General features: G+C 48.0%; 5 protein-coding genes across 5 annotated transcripts; 2 read left to right on the top strand and 3 right to left on the bottom strand.

Moving 5' to 3' along the window:
• Positions 1-506: 506 nt before the first annotated feature.
• L228DRAFT_213702 (RCC1/BLIP-II protein) lies at positions 507-1,990 on the top strand (the record flags this gene model as incomplete). The annotated part of the gene is made up of 3 exons (XM_018330001.1): positions 507-938; positions 992-1,523; positions 1,656-1,990. 3 exons carry the CDS (start codon positions 507-509, stop codon positions 1,988-1,990), a joined length of 1,299 nt encoding a protein of 432 aa, XP_018185840.1.
• Positions 1,991-3,089: 1,099 nt separating this feature from the next.
• Positions 3,090-5,091, bottom strand: L228DRAFT_232858 (pantothenate transporter; the record flags this gene model as incomplete). The annotated part of the gene is made up of 8 exons (XM_018330608.1): positions 3,090-3,443; positions 3,564-3,803; positions 3,889-4,246; positions 4,315-4,479; positions 4,576-4,651; positions 4,721-4,825; positions 4,893-4,917; positions 5,020-5,091. 8 exons carry the CDS (start codon positions 5,089-5,091, stop codon positions 3,090-3,092), a joined length of 1,395 nt encoding a protein of 464 aa, XP_018185839.1.
• An 899-nt stretch (positions 5,092-5,990) lies between these two features.
• L228DRAFT_285008 (amidohydrolase) lies at positions 5,991-7,331 on the top strand (the record flags this gene model as incomplete). The annotated part of the gene is made up of 1 exon (XM_018336294.1): positions 5,991-7,331. The coding sequence occupies one exon, from the start codon at positions 5,991-5,993 to the stop codon at positions 7,329-7,331; it is 1,341 nt and encodes a 446-aa protein (XP_018185838.1).
• A 259-nt stretch (positions 7,332-7,590) lies between these two features.
• On the bottom strand, positions 7,591-10,749 carry L228DRAFT_285007 (hypothetical protein). The gene is made up of 7 exons (XM_018336293.1): positions 10,574-10,749; positions 10,379-10,504; positions 10,149-10,330; positions 9,984-10,090; positions 9,320-9,903; positions 9,083-9,253; positions 7,591-9,027 (listed from the first exon to the last, which is right to left on the bottom strand). Exons 1-7 carry the CDS (start codon positions 10,648-10,650, stop codon positions 7,962-7,964), a joined length of 2,313 nt encoding a protein of 770 aa, XP_018185837.1. The 5' UTR covers positions 10,651-10,749; the 3' UTR covers positions 7,591-7,961.
• Positions 10,750-11,063: 314 nt separating this feature from the next.
• L228DRAFT_285006 (hypothetical protein) lies at positions 11,064-12,927 on the bottom strand. Its single transcript, XM_018336292.1, has 3 exons — positions 12,822-12,927; positions 12,003-12,767; positions 11,064-11,910 (listed from the first exon to the last, which is right to left on the bottom strand). The coding sequence occupies exons 1-3, from the start codon at positions 12,909-12,911 to the stop codon at positions 11,248-11,250; spliced, it is 1,518 nt and encodes a 505-aa protein (XP_018185836.1). The 5' UTR covers positions 12,912-12,927; the 3' UTR covers positions 11,064-11,247.
• Between the last annotated feature and the right edge of the window lie 168 nt (positions 12,928-13,095).

Here is a 13,095-nt window from a genome sequence, read left to right as displayed (position 1 = left end):
GTCAAGAAGCCTGCTGCCTGTCTCATGGTTCCTTTGCCATGTCGGACTTTTCACATTATACCTTGCAGGTTCGCACTGACATCGAATCCACAGTCACTCCTAGACACTTCTCGCTCTTCCGCGCTCTTCTGTGACGCGTTTTAAAAATCAAAATGTCTTCTCAAAGCCTGCTGAAAATGACGAGGTGGAAGGATTGGAAAGCAATTTGGCAATCTTCAGACTTATACTCCTGGCACTGCCTCTCGAATTGCTGCGCGCAAGATTCTCAAGGCCACTGGCACCCGTCGTCGGGGAGTCAAGCCAGGCAATAATGTCCCCGTGGTCGCTCCCCCTCAAGCCCAAACCAAAAGAAAGTCTGGTACGAACCATTTCCCCCATATACCTTCGATATTATTCAAAGTGACACGCACAGCTGACAAGGAGCAGGCGACCTCCCGCATTCCGCTCAGCGCAAAAAACTGCTCAAGGAAAACGGCCCGATCAATGCTATGCCGGCAGCATCGGCGATGCACCTGTATGCCTGTGGCTTGAACGACAACGGAGAACTGGGCCTCGGAGGAAAGTCTTCGGCTGGGTCTGTGCTGAGGCCGCGGCATTTGAAGGAACTCGCAGAACGCACCGCATATGGCGGGATCATTAACATGGCAGTCGGAGGAATGCACTGTGCGGCCCTCACTGCAAACAACAAGATCTTGACGTGGGGAGTCAACGATAACTTTGCTCTGGGGCGTGACACCACTTGGACTGAAGGCCTGCGAGATGCGGGTAGTGACGCTGATAGCACCGACGGCGACCTGAATCCGCTGGAAGCCACGCCGACGCCTATTGACGAGCACCATTTCCCACCGAATACGAGCTTTGTGCACGTTGCTGCTAGCGACAGCGCAACTTTTGCCGTCACCGAGAAGGGAGTCGTATTTGGTTGGGGTACCTTTCGGGTAAGTATCTCTTCAGACAAATTTCATATACGAATCAACTGACAGAATTCAAGGGCGCCGATGGCATTATTGGCTTCTCTCCTTCGACCCGTATCCAAAAGACGCCTATTCAAATCTCGGGCCTGAAACGGGTGACAAAACTTGCCTGTGGCTCCAACCACGTGCTGGCTCTGGATTTGTCTGGTCGCGTCTTTTCCTGGGGCTGTGGCGAACAAGGACGATTGGCAAGAAGGATCCTTGCACGTCACGCCCACAAGAGCTTGATCCCTCAGTCTGTTGGCCTCAAAAACATTCAAGACATTGGCACTGGAAGCGAACACTCCTTTGCCGTTGATGCTAAAGGAAAAGTCTGGTCATGGGGTGCCAACGGCTTTGGCCAAACGGGTGTTCAAGACAAGAACGGAAACAGAGAGGAGTCTGTCCTTCGCCCAACCATCATCAGCAGCTTCGACGGAACTGCAGGAAAAGTTACCCTCATCACTGGAGGGAACCACCATTCTCTTGCCCTCACGGAGGCCGGCTCCTGCCTGACTTGGGGCCGAGCGGATTCGATGGCCTGTGGACTCCGGGTACCACCTGCGCCAAGTGCCACTGCCACGCCCAAGCCGAGGGTCTCAATGCCGCTCTGGGCTCGGGACAACCCTGAGGACTCGGATATTGTGATGTGGGATGAGTCTGTGATGCAGGCAGACCATAGCTCTGCAGGCGTCGACGAAGCAAACATTGTTCGAGATGAGGGTGGTCGTGCCCGAATAATTTCGGCGCCGACAATTGTCCCCGGTTTGACGGACATTGTCGCAGCTGGTGCAGGCTCGGACCACTGCCTAGCCGTGAGAAAGGATGGCCACGTCTTCGGGTGGGGCTTCAACACCATGGGGCAAGTGGGCGTAGGCACCGAGGACGATGTTGAAGAGCCAGCGCTATTGAACGGCAAGGCAATTCGAGACCAGAAGGTCATTTGGGCTGGCTGTGGAGGGCAGTTCTCTGTTCTTGGTGTTGTCCCTTCTTTCCCGACTTCGCCAGTTGCACCAGCTCCTGCTGTGCCCAACTAGATTCTGAAAGCCTGAAAACCTGCCAAAGCCCGTGACCTGACCGAGTCGAAAAGGGACCGTGTCTCGCGGGTTGAGTCGACTTGGCCTTTTCTGTTTCTGTGTTTGAGCTCTCGTGTGCTCGCAGGAAACCGAAAGGGCCACATCGATTCCCCGCTGAGCTGCCTTGCTTGGCCATTTCACGTTCACTGATGCTTTGGGTGAATCTTCTTTCTGAAAACCTGTTCCATTTTGTCTTTGGACGCAGATGGGTTTGTGTCTTTTATCTTACCTGTATCTGTCTGGATGGGAGCCAATTTTCTTCTCCCCACGTTTTTCTTCTTTCTGTTGGTTGTAGATGCAAATCCTGGATTCCTGGTGTACCAGAGACTCAGAACTTTACGGGCATGTTTTAATTTTCAACTGACCTGCCGTGGAGTTGTGTCAATTGCCGTCTACAGCCCTACACTGTTTACTAGCGGACTTAGTATTCGTTTAGCATCGTTACATTATCTTTTACTGGCGCTGATGGAACATCTGTTGACTGAGATGGAAAAGGTTGGAGATCGTTTTGTATCGGTTATTTAGTCTTCCTGGGGTTGGAAGCAATATTCTGGTCCTCTTTTTTCTGCTCGATGTTAGCAGTTTCCAAAATTCTATCCTCTGGGATAAATACTTTGATTCTGTTCTCTTGAACTTTTATCATTGCGAAATCTTCAAACACGCACTCCCTATGCACTTAGATAGTGTGAATTAGCGTAGCTGCATACTTATGATAAGTTAGAGGGTGTTTAGAGCTGATCAAGTCCACATAGTCATTTCCACTTGTCGAAGCAATTGAACGATGCGGTTAAATCCGTCAATTGGCCAATAACATGGCGATACAGTCGCTCTTAATTAACAAGAAAGGGCCAGAAATTAGATAAGAATAAATGAATGAATGAATAGATAATAAAGCAAAATATACAAGCCAGCGCCCCAAACGTCAAAAGTAGAGATGTATGACAGTATGAGTTAGAGTGGTATCAGAAAAAAAGGTCTATATAAAGTTGAGGAACGACATGGGTAAAAATCGTCGACAACAAAACAGGGGAAAAGAAAAGAAAAAAGGCATTCAGATAATCTAATAGATATATCTAAAAGTCTTGTCTTCTTTATCAGTGATATCCTCACCGGCATGGAACTGGCGGACGTCCTTCTCTTGCTCGAGCTTGTCGCGGGAGATATTTTCCCAGCGCGCAATGGCCCAATAAGCTGCAATAGAAAGAGCAAAGAGAATCCATGAGACAATTGCGAGTATAAGGCCTTGCTTGTATCGAGGAGCAGCTCCGGATTTCCAGAGCTGTGGTCCGCCGATGCAGCCGACACAGTAACCGATAAAGAAGAAAGTATTGACCACGGCCTTTTTGGTGTTGCCCTTGACGTTGGAGGCGCCTAGACTGAGCGAGATGACCATGACGTCTGAGATAATCGAAGCCTGCATCGAATCCGATCAGATTAGCTACGACGAACCTCTTCAAAAATTATTGTTCAATGGAGAAAATAGGGGCTTTTTATAGGAGCAGATATTTGCAAGCGACAACGAGAGGAGACCTACCAGCCAAGACGCGGCAATCATTCCCCAGCCAGAGTCGAGAGAGAGTTTCAGCAACAAAATATTGCCGACCAGCGGAGGGATGCACAGAGCCAGGGCGACCATGCATCGTTTACGAGGAAAGATGAGGCATCCTATAACAGCAATCCAAATAAAAACGATCTGAATTGCACCAGAAGGAGAGGTGTAAAGCAAAGTGTCGTATTTATTGTATCCGAGGTTCTTGATCACGAGGGAAGCAAACTATCGGGGAAACTCATTAGCAAGCGATAAAAGGTAGGCCGTAGACATGAGGGGCAAAGAAGAAATTTTTGAATGGTCTACTTACCGTCAATACAGGAGAGTTCAGGGTCAAAAACAAACCAAAACAGAAAACAAGCCAAGATTTCGGATCAAGTAGAGCTTCACGAAGTTGAGACCAAGAGAAATTGGTCTTGTCACCGCCATCGTGGCTGGCGGCTAGACGTTGAGCTGCAACCACCTTTTCCCTTTCATTCAAGAACCATGCCTGCTCCGGGCCGGACGGCATGGCGAAAAAGAAGATAACACCTGAGAGCGCCGTGAGAGCGCCACAGATCAGAAACATGACACGCCAAGCAGCCAGGCTCAGAGCATGGTTCTTGCCGATACCGTACATGAGGAGGGAACCAATGACTTGGGCGAGTCCGTTCATGGTAACCCACATGCTGTAACAAGAAAGATACTCGTCAGTATGGAAACAGTCGTGTCAAAAGGAGAAAAGAATCAAACTGACCCAGTTCGCATGGCATGCTCATTTTTGCGGTACCAAATACCGGTGATGGTGACAAACGCAGGAGAAACGGCGCCCTCAGAAAATCCAAGCATAAATCGAACAGCAGCAAATCCTGTGAAATTGTAAGGTGCAGCAAGGCACATGCAAATGCCTCCCCAGATAATACTTTGCGTCCTGTCAGCTCGTGCCCCTTTCTAAAAGTAGACTTTTAGACTCAGAGTGCAAAGTCTGAGCCTTCCATACGGAGTCGGATTAACTCACATGGTAGCGCCGACAAATTTCATTAGAGGAAGCCTGCTCATCAGATAGATAAATGGGTATTCGGCGACAAGTTGGCCTAGAGAAATTTAATGAATAAGTAAGAATGTTTTACGTGACAATAGGGTTAGGCTGATAGAAAGGTTACCAATATAGAAAATAGAACTACACCACGAATACTCGGTCCCTTTGAGGTCGAGGTCCTCAATAAGACCAAACACCGAGGCGTAACTCAGACTTTGCTTATCGAGGTCTAATAAAGTAATTAGCAACCACGATCTTACTTGAAGTAGAATCAATCAAACTGGTCGGCTACTTACACTGGAAGAAAAAGGTCATGCACATCTAAAAATGGTAGAACGAACCATATGTTAGTATCTTTTTTCTTTTTTTCAAAAAGAACAAATGATGAAATGCTCTTCAAAGCCAACACATGGAATCACATACAATGGGAAGAATGACACAGTCAATCTTTCGCAACACGCGCTTCTCTTCCTGAGGATCAATAGGACTGGTCATGACCTCACCAACCGCTTCCTCAGCGGGCAGGGCAACGCTCTCGTCTGCTTTCTTGATGTCACTCATGTTTGGAGGTCGCAATGAGCAAGTAAATAAATTTCAAAAATCAGATTTGCGAATTGGCCAAAGTCCAAAAAGAAAGGAGAAATCGAAAAGCTTTTGTTCTATTCAGGAACTTTGATATGGGCCCATCGTGCCAATTGATTCTGGGGGACGTCGGTTTCTAAATAGATCCTTTGGAAGGGAAGTAAGTCAATATCGACTCATGCCATGATCCTTATCAGTCTCGGCCGTGGTTTTTTCTCCCCGTAGATGGGGGACGCACAGGCACTCCCTCGTGGGCAAGTGACCCGTTCCTCGATTCATCAGGGTCCAAAGCGGCATTCCTAATGGCATTGAGCAATCAGGTCCAAGTGGTCAAGCTGATAAACAAAAAGTCAAGATAGGACGATGGAGGGTCGGATACCTGCAACCGACGTTGCTGATAAGATTCTCTCTTTGGCGTCGGCAAGTTGCCGATGGTCTTCCCTTAGGTCGGGATGCGTCGCTAAACGCCGTCCCCGCCATCGGGAAGTTGTCGATAAACCCGATAAGCCCTGCCGGTCGCATGTAAACAGTCTCTCAACATCCAATATAGTATATGTGGGGCAAAAGAGCCCTTGCCTCTGATGCGGAGGACCCTTAATGTAGTTCGCGGCCCTTTTTGATAAGAAGAGGGAAAAGATCCGAGATTTCTGCTTTCATACGGTTATATATCCGCTGTGCAACCTCGACTCTATTACTTTCTATAGAATCTCTATTCCATACGAATTGTTGACGCATTGACGAGAAAAAGCCTTGCTGGTCAATCAGGGATACCTTTGGCTACCTAAAATCGCAAATCCAATCCTGTTCGCAATATGGTCACCGTCATGGCGCCTCCCGAGTCAGCGGTTAAACCATGGAAGCCCGGTCCGCAAAAGCGCTATGTCCTGCGAGGCGCGAACGTGGTAGATACAATGTCTGGATCTGTCCGACGAAATTGCACCGTCAAACTCGCTGGAGGAAAAATCGCGAGTATAACTGATGGTGATGAGGATGATGTGGCAGAGGACGCAACAATTATCGACGTAACAGGGAAATATCTGTGCCCTGGCCTCATTGACTCCCATGTTCATCTGTGCGCAGTCACGGGTGAAAAGGATCTGGGGAAGCTGTTCAATTTGGATTCGACCATGGCCGCCATGCGTGTGCCGTATACTTGCCTACAGATGCTGAGGCGTGGCTTCACTACCATTCGGGACTGTGGCGGCTGCCCGTTGGCGCTTAAGGAAGCGGTGGAGGATATGGTGCTTCAAGGGCCGCGCATTTTCAGAGCAGGTCTCGCCATCAGTCAAACAGGCGGCCACGCGGACTTGCGTGGCCCTTACGATCATACACAGTGCTGCGGTGGCACTATCTCGGCTCTTGGACGAGTATGCGACGGCGTCCCAGAATGCATCCGAGGCACACGAGAAGAACTGCGCACCGGGGCAGACTTCATCAAGATCATGGGAGGCGGCGGTGTTGCCAGCCCGACCGATAAACTCGAGAATATCCAGTTTACTCCCGAAGAAGTCCGGGCGATCACGACTGTTGCGAGAAATAACGGCACCTACGTTACTGCTCACGCCTACACTCCTCAAGCGATTCGTCAGGCTGTTGATAATGGTGTCATGGGTATTGAGCATGGCAATCTAATTGACCCGGAAACGGCCAAATACATGGCAGCAAAAGGCGTATATCTGACTCCTACGCTGATCACTTACTCGGCCATGAATAGCCCGGAGTTCAAGAGTTTCCTGCCCCCAGAATCAGCCGAGAAAAATGTTCAAGTACTTGACGCAGGAGTCAAATCATTAAAGATGGCTTTCGACGCGGGCGTCAACATCTGTTTTGGAACCGATCTTCTTGGACCGATGGGTATACTGCAAACTCATGAATTTGCTTTGCGGTCTCAGGTCCTGTCGGCGGATGCATTGTTGAAAAGCGCAACCGTTACCCCGGCAAAGATGATGAAGCAAGAAGAAAAGTTGGGGCAAATTGCTCCGGGATTTGTCGCTGACATTCTCATTCTTAACGCCAACCCTCTTGAGAATATCAAAATCTTTGATGCACCGGACGAGCATCTGCTGGCAGTGCTCAAAGAAGGACGTGTCCATGTGAGCCGATGGTCAAAACTTCCCGAGGATGTGTTAAAGCGGCAGTCATTTATTGAATAAAGAATATTCTCAACTGGAAATTTTACTGTTACTTCAGGGAGGGAATTCTCCGACTCTCCTGCTTTGAGCTCGCATCGTTGAGCTTCAGACTCAGCCAGCTGCTCGTTTGTCTCTGCATTGGCAATACTTTATGCCCCTTTTCGCGACTGTATTAAGCTTGACTTGCAGTCATGTCTCAGAGAGTCAGAAAATGAATCACGAATCCTTACTCGTTTAGCAAATAAACAAGCTTCCCATGTTGGGTCTCCAATTCTCAATACTCATGACTTTTCTGGGGTATAAAAGGCGAATGACATGGCTCAGCGGTAGATAAATGGGAAGATGGCTATAAAGAAAATACATGATCAAGACCAATCAAAATATAATTTTAATCTCATTCTCCTTGTTGACTTGATTGATTTTCCTTTTGCAACTGGAGCAGAACTTAACCGACCCGTGATCCGCCTCTTCTCCTGTCCGATTTCAGCTTTTTCTTTCAACTCATAGCAAGTTGTATCTGCGAAATGTAAATGATGCCATTCCTGTTGAGATGAAAAAGAAAGGAGTAAAGAAAAGAATTACCAGATGCTGCTATGCACCAAGTAGATTGCACCCGAACCCCTAAAAGCCTACCCTTTCCGCAGTCTAGCATCAAGTGAGATTACCATTCCAGTCGCCAGCCATTTCATCGTCATGTACAGAGAAATTGAACAAGTCGAGGCCCGTGAATCCGAGCATGAAAAAGTCTTCAACATGATCCGGCACTTGTGCTGTCATCTCGTCAAAGTTGTTCGATGAGCCTAGTTCATGATCACGCCGATGTGAACCTTCGCTTTGATAGTTTTCTGGTCTCGGAGTAGATGAAGTCTCAATTTGCTGTTTTGTGGCGCCTTGATCGAGTAGAAAATTAGTGTCTAATGGTCTAGCCGTTGCGATATTATCTTCAGGCATGCCAGCTGTTAAAGCATCTCCTGAAGAGCTGTTCTTTCCCATTTCTCGATCTAACGAGAATGGAAAACTTTGCGCAGAGCTTTCTGTTGCCCCGGGGGATATGGTCCGAGTTTCTTTAGATAACCACTGCGCCCAGTCCTCGTATCCTACTACATTGTTTGTATCTGAACTCTTTGCGGTTGATATTGAATCTAGTCTTTCGACAGCTTCATCGGCGAGCCTTTGAAAGCTTTCGACCAGTTGCAAACCTATCTCAGCAGTCTCTGATCCAAAGGACATGAATCGAAGCGTGTTGAATGCAAACTCCGTTTTTGACTCGTAGGTAGAATCCCTTTTCAGAATGCCGTGAAGCAAGATAATGATAGTGGAGGTACTGCATCCCTGAAAGTCGGTGAACGAAAACCTCGCAAGCTGCTCACATTCTGTAAGTATCTCAAAAAGGGAAAGCATTTTGTTCGCCGCCTTGACACAGCTTTGCGCCAGGAGCTGAGTCTGTTCATCTATGTTTGTCTCGGACTGTGATCCTTGAAATGATTGTTTAAGTTTTTCGCGCACCAATATTAATAATGGGATTCGGCACATGATAATCCAAGCATGGTAATAGTTCATGTAAAGATGGATCACTGCCCTGAAACCTTTTTGTTCTGGTCTGCCATTCTGAAGTCGTAGAAAATCTGGAAGAGCCCGTTTCCATGCTTTAAGGTCTCTCTTTAGCTTATCAGTTTCTGACTTGACAACTTCGGCAGAACTACTGAAAATGTAAGATCTGAACACGTAATTGTTAGGTCCATTGATATGAGGGGGAAGCAAAGGCCGCCTACACTCGTCTAACAATTCGGTTCAGAATTCTCGTCAAGCTGACATTTGCCATCTGATGGAATATATTGGATTGAGCCTCGGGGAAATCAAGCTCTGAGCAAGGCGCAGGCAATGGAACGTCTATATCTTCTTCTCTGATCGACTCGGGTCTGCCCATTTTGATACTCAACACGCTAGAGACCATAGGAAGAAATGTTAGCTTATTAAAGTCAACTTTATGCGAGACTGATTTCAATTACCGTTCCAGGGAATAAATACTCCACCAAAGTCTATTGCGTATCTCCAGTACAGGCGCACTAAGACCCGACTCATTGGCCCTTCTATGGAGACCGCTTGCAACTGCTATTTTAAGCGCCAGGCCAAGGTAGAAATATCCCAAATCGCGTGGACGTGAGGGAAGACAATACGTTGCCATTGCTGTACACGCTTGAATGGCCTCAATCGTGCACCTCGAGATGACCGCAGGGAGAAGCATTCGTGCCCTTCGATAGAATATCGAACCTGGGTCCTCCCGAAAGTCCCCTGGTTCGGGAGTTGCAGTTGCATTGGGGGATCTAAATTGTGTAAATTGGCTACCCAATGCGAATACCATAAGAACAGAACAGACAAATGCAGGATCAGTCACTGCCCTCGCAGCCGAGCTGTTATATAGTTCATCTAATCTGCTTCGGAATGCTGGTTGATGGAAATAGAAGTAGCTATCTTCTGCATAATGAAAATATATTGAAAGCAAAAAGTTTGAAATATTTCGTGGCGGAAATTGAGCCAGGGCATCACTGACTAGTTGCCGATCAGATGGATCTAGTTGGAGCACAGTGTGGTCCTGCAATCTGTTAGGGCTTACATCCAGGAAATTCATATAGAAGAAGAAGAAGAGGAAGAAGAAGAGAAAAATGCAAGTACATTTAGCGTTGGAGACTTTTCACTATACGTGTGGTGTGATGGCCCCATAAACATTGACTCTCTGATCCTTGCGAGGAAGAGTTCGTTGGATGTGGTAGCAGAATAGACTTGAGCGTGGTTAATCGAATGAGGTGGTATTGCAGATAAATTGATCGAGATACTTACATGCTTCTGTAGGCCCAGCCGCACGTAAACGCGAATGTGGCTCGGGCATTGGATTTTGCTGCCTCTCTGGAGACTGCAATGGGGTACTGGTCGAGTTCATCTGGGCTCTACAGGAACCGCCCTGAGACGCAGTACCAATTGATCCGGGAGATGCCACTGGTGTTGCGTTGCTCGGTGATGCCCTTTTGAGAGTTAGACCCAATTAAATGGATAGTAAAAGGGCTACTTACCTTGATACTTCATCAGCCTGCAAGATATCTTCATAAATGCAATGCGCGCCCCGACGGCGGCATCTCCAACAAGGTCCAGAGTCGGTTGGGATGCACCGACTCTTTCTGTTTCGGCAAAGACGACATCTGGACAATGGCATAGTATATTAGCAAGGGCCAATGGATAGATTTATCTTCAATAATACAAGAACATACGCTCGATATGCTCTTCTTCGATTCTCCTTTGGTACCCTTCGTGGATTCCGCAGTGTAGGACTTGCTTTTCCAATCATATGAAATTATTTTTAATTAGTGACAGTGCATTGCACATTTCTGAGCTGCACCGGCACAATAGTTTCTCACGTCGCTTTGAACTTGTTGGAAAATACTACTACAGAGCATTCAGAGGGGGAAACACCGGGTATTTCATCACATATTCCTTATCAAATGGCCGGTCCGGGGTCCTCGGGCGCTCGGCGCCGGTGCCGAACTAGACGCATAACTTCCGCCACGAACCATGTGTAACAGAGTAATAATCAGTCAAAGCGCCTAATGACCCCTACATGGAGGAGCTGCGTATTTCTTTTACTGTTGATGGGAAAGATCCAGAATAAGAAATGTTAAACAGCAAAAATTGCAGGAATACATCAAGATATATAATTTCAATCTTAGTCAAAATTGAATGTCAAATTTACATGTTGAGATTGCCAACTTTTATGTCTACCAAATATGCTTTCAATATTATACACAAACGCCAGTCTTTATACAGTCCACTTAATGTACATTGCTTCTACATGCTGCTGTTTGCTCAATGTCACAGTGACGTAACAAAAGTAACAAGCAGAGGAACAGCAGCGGAAAAGGAGAGCACCTCAAGATCAAACCTCTCTTTAGGCCGACTTGTTCTGGTCACGGTCAGATTGGCGTAGGCGACGCTCCTGCTGTTCAAGCTTGCGCTGATGCCATCTTGCACGGCGTTCATCTTCCAGATCCTGGTTTTCGCTCTCAATCTCACGGCGACGGCGCTCCTCGTAAGCCTTGTTCTGACGCTTTTCCACAACCGAGCGTTCACCGGGCGCCGATGCCTCGGTACCCATGTATTTCCTCGCGGATTTCATCATCTCGTTGGACATGCCCTTTACGTCTGAAATCGTGCTGTTGATGAAGTTCTTCTTCTCCTTGGGTTGCTCTGACTTCGCATCAGCCGCCTCCGACGCTGCTGCAATGGTGGACTGCGCTGTCGGAGGCTGATAATTGGGAGAAATGGTAATCCGCCCGGCTAATGGAGACTTAGGGCCAATAGGGCTAGTTGATGCAGGCCCCGGTGTTGAACCAGACTGGGGCGGCGGGGTTGGGGGGATGCCAACCATTGCCCGAAAAGTGGGATTCTTAAGGAGGAATGCCTGGAGAAGACCAAATACGGACGAGAAGAAGAATGATAATTGAAGCGCAGCAGGCCAATAGACCATGAAGCCTCCAGCCATTAGGGGGAATACAGTGGTCAAGACTTTGTGCACAGCAGGACTCATCATTGAATTCGTCTCGACTCCTCTCTGTTTGACCAAGAAAATACCAGTTAGTTTTCATTTCCGACATATAGCTCAATTGTTTGCGCGGAGTCACGTCGGAAGTGGACATTACTGACCTTCAAAGAAAAGTAGACCGCAGCCGCCGTTCCAATGGGCAAAAGAAAGAGGGGATCATGAAGGGTAAGATCAGTTATCCATGCAAACCCGCCATTCTCAAAGCCAGGCACTGGCAGTGACGCCATACCACGGGTCAATCGGAAGATACCATAACCAAATGGAACCTGGAGCATGGGGAGGAAAGCTTTCCAGGTCTGGATATTTGCTCTTTTATGAATCTGCATCAATTCATTTCGAGTCATAATCATTTCTGTGTTGTTCTTCAATTTGCTCGCGGCCATCATCTTGTCTCTTATAGGCTGTGTAACAGGGCTGATAATGGCTAAACGAGCACTCGTCACGGCAGCAGCGATGGTGGGTTTGAGCATTGCCAGACGCAAGCCCGCAGTGACAAGGAGAAGGGACGCCCACCATGGCGTACCGCAATAGACGTGGATATGTTCGAGAGCCCATTGGACCATGGAAGTAGGGCCCCAGCCATAGTCAAGCCCTAGCTCTTTAAAATAGCCAATATGAGGGGTAACGCTTGAAAGGCTGCCGGTAGATAAATCGCTCGCCGCGTCTAGGGAACTTGTGACAAACCCGTCACTGGTGCCCTGCGCATGGGAGCCTGCGGCGGTTGTGTTATGACGGATGGATCGTGATGAAGCGATTGGCAACGCCGACTTTGATCTAAGCGCGGCCCATGGTGCGCAATAGGTTCCTGAAAGGCCGCGGGAGACGTTTATGCGTCCATTGAATATTGACGCTGGACCGGAAGAAAACTATATTCACAGTGAGAATGTGCAGGGGATGCTGGATGCAGAACTTTCACTTACTTGTCTTGATGGGCCTACAGAAGACACCAACCGGCTGAAGCTGGCCGTGACAGTCCGGCTGGACGTCTGCAGCCCTCTGCTGGGAATCATCTCGACCGGTTCTGCGGTTCCTGATGGAAACAGCTTTCGGCCGGCGCAAGTTCAGAATGTACGGAGGCAGGGTCCGCGACAACGGCAATTTCCGCAATACCCCTCTCCGGACACCCCATAACGTGCTGATGGCACAACACTCAGGTGCTTGATGATTGGTATCATGAAGAAGAACAACACAAGG

This window comes from Xylona heveae (assembly GCF_001619985.1).
Source record: "Xylona heveae TC161 unplaced genomic scaffold L228scaffold_10, whole genome shotgun sequence".
Lineage (NCBI taxonomy): Eukaryota > Fungi > Ascomycota > Xylonomycetes > Xylonales > Xylonaceae > Xylona > Xylona heveae.
The sequence above is the reverse complement of the archived record's forward strand: the minus strand, read 5'-3'. Positions and strand labels throughout refer to the sequence as shown.

Coding starts and splice junctions, on each gene's coding strand:
- L228DRAFT_285007 (XM_018336293.1), bottom strand. CDS start 10,650: ATGATTGGAAAAGCAAGTCCTACACTGCGGAATCCACGAAGGGTACCA. Junction 10,331..10,378: donor CAGGCTGATGAAGTATCAAG/GTAAGTAGCCCT, acceptor AACTCTCAAAAG/GGCATCACCGAGCAACGCAA. Junction 9,904..9,983: donor AAAAGTCTCCAACGCTAAAT/GTACTTGCATTT, acceptor AACAGATTGCAG/GACCACACTGTGCTCCAACT.
- L228DRAFT_285006 (XM_018336292.1), bottom strand. CDS start 12,911: ATGATTCCCAGCAGAGGGCTGCAGACGTCCAGCCGGACTGTCACGGCC. Junction 12,768..12,821: donor CTGTAGGCCCATCAAGACAA/GTAAGTGAAAGT, acceptor CTGTGAATATAG/TTTTCTTCCGGTCCAGCGTC. Junction 11,911..12,002: donor CGGTCTACTTTTCTTTGAAG/GTCAGTAATGTC, acceptor TTGGTCAAACAG/AGAGGAGTCGAGACGAATTC.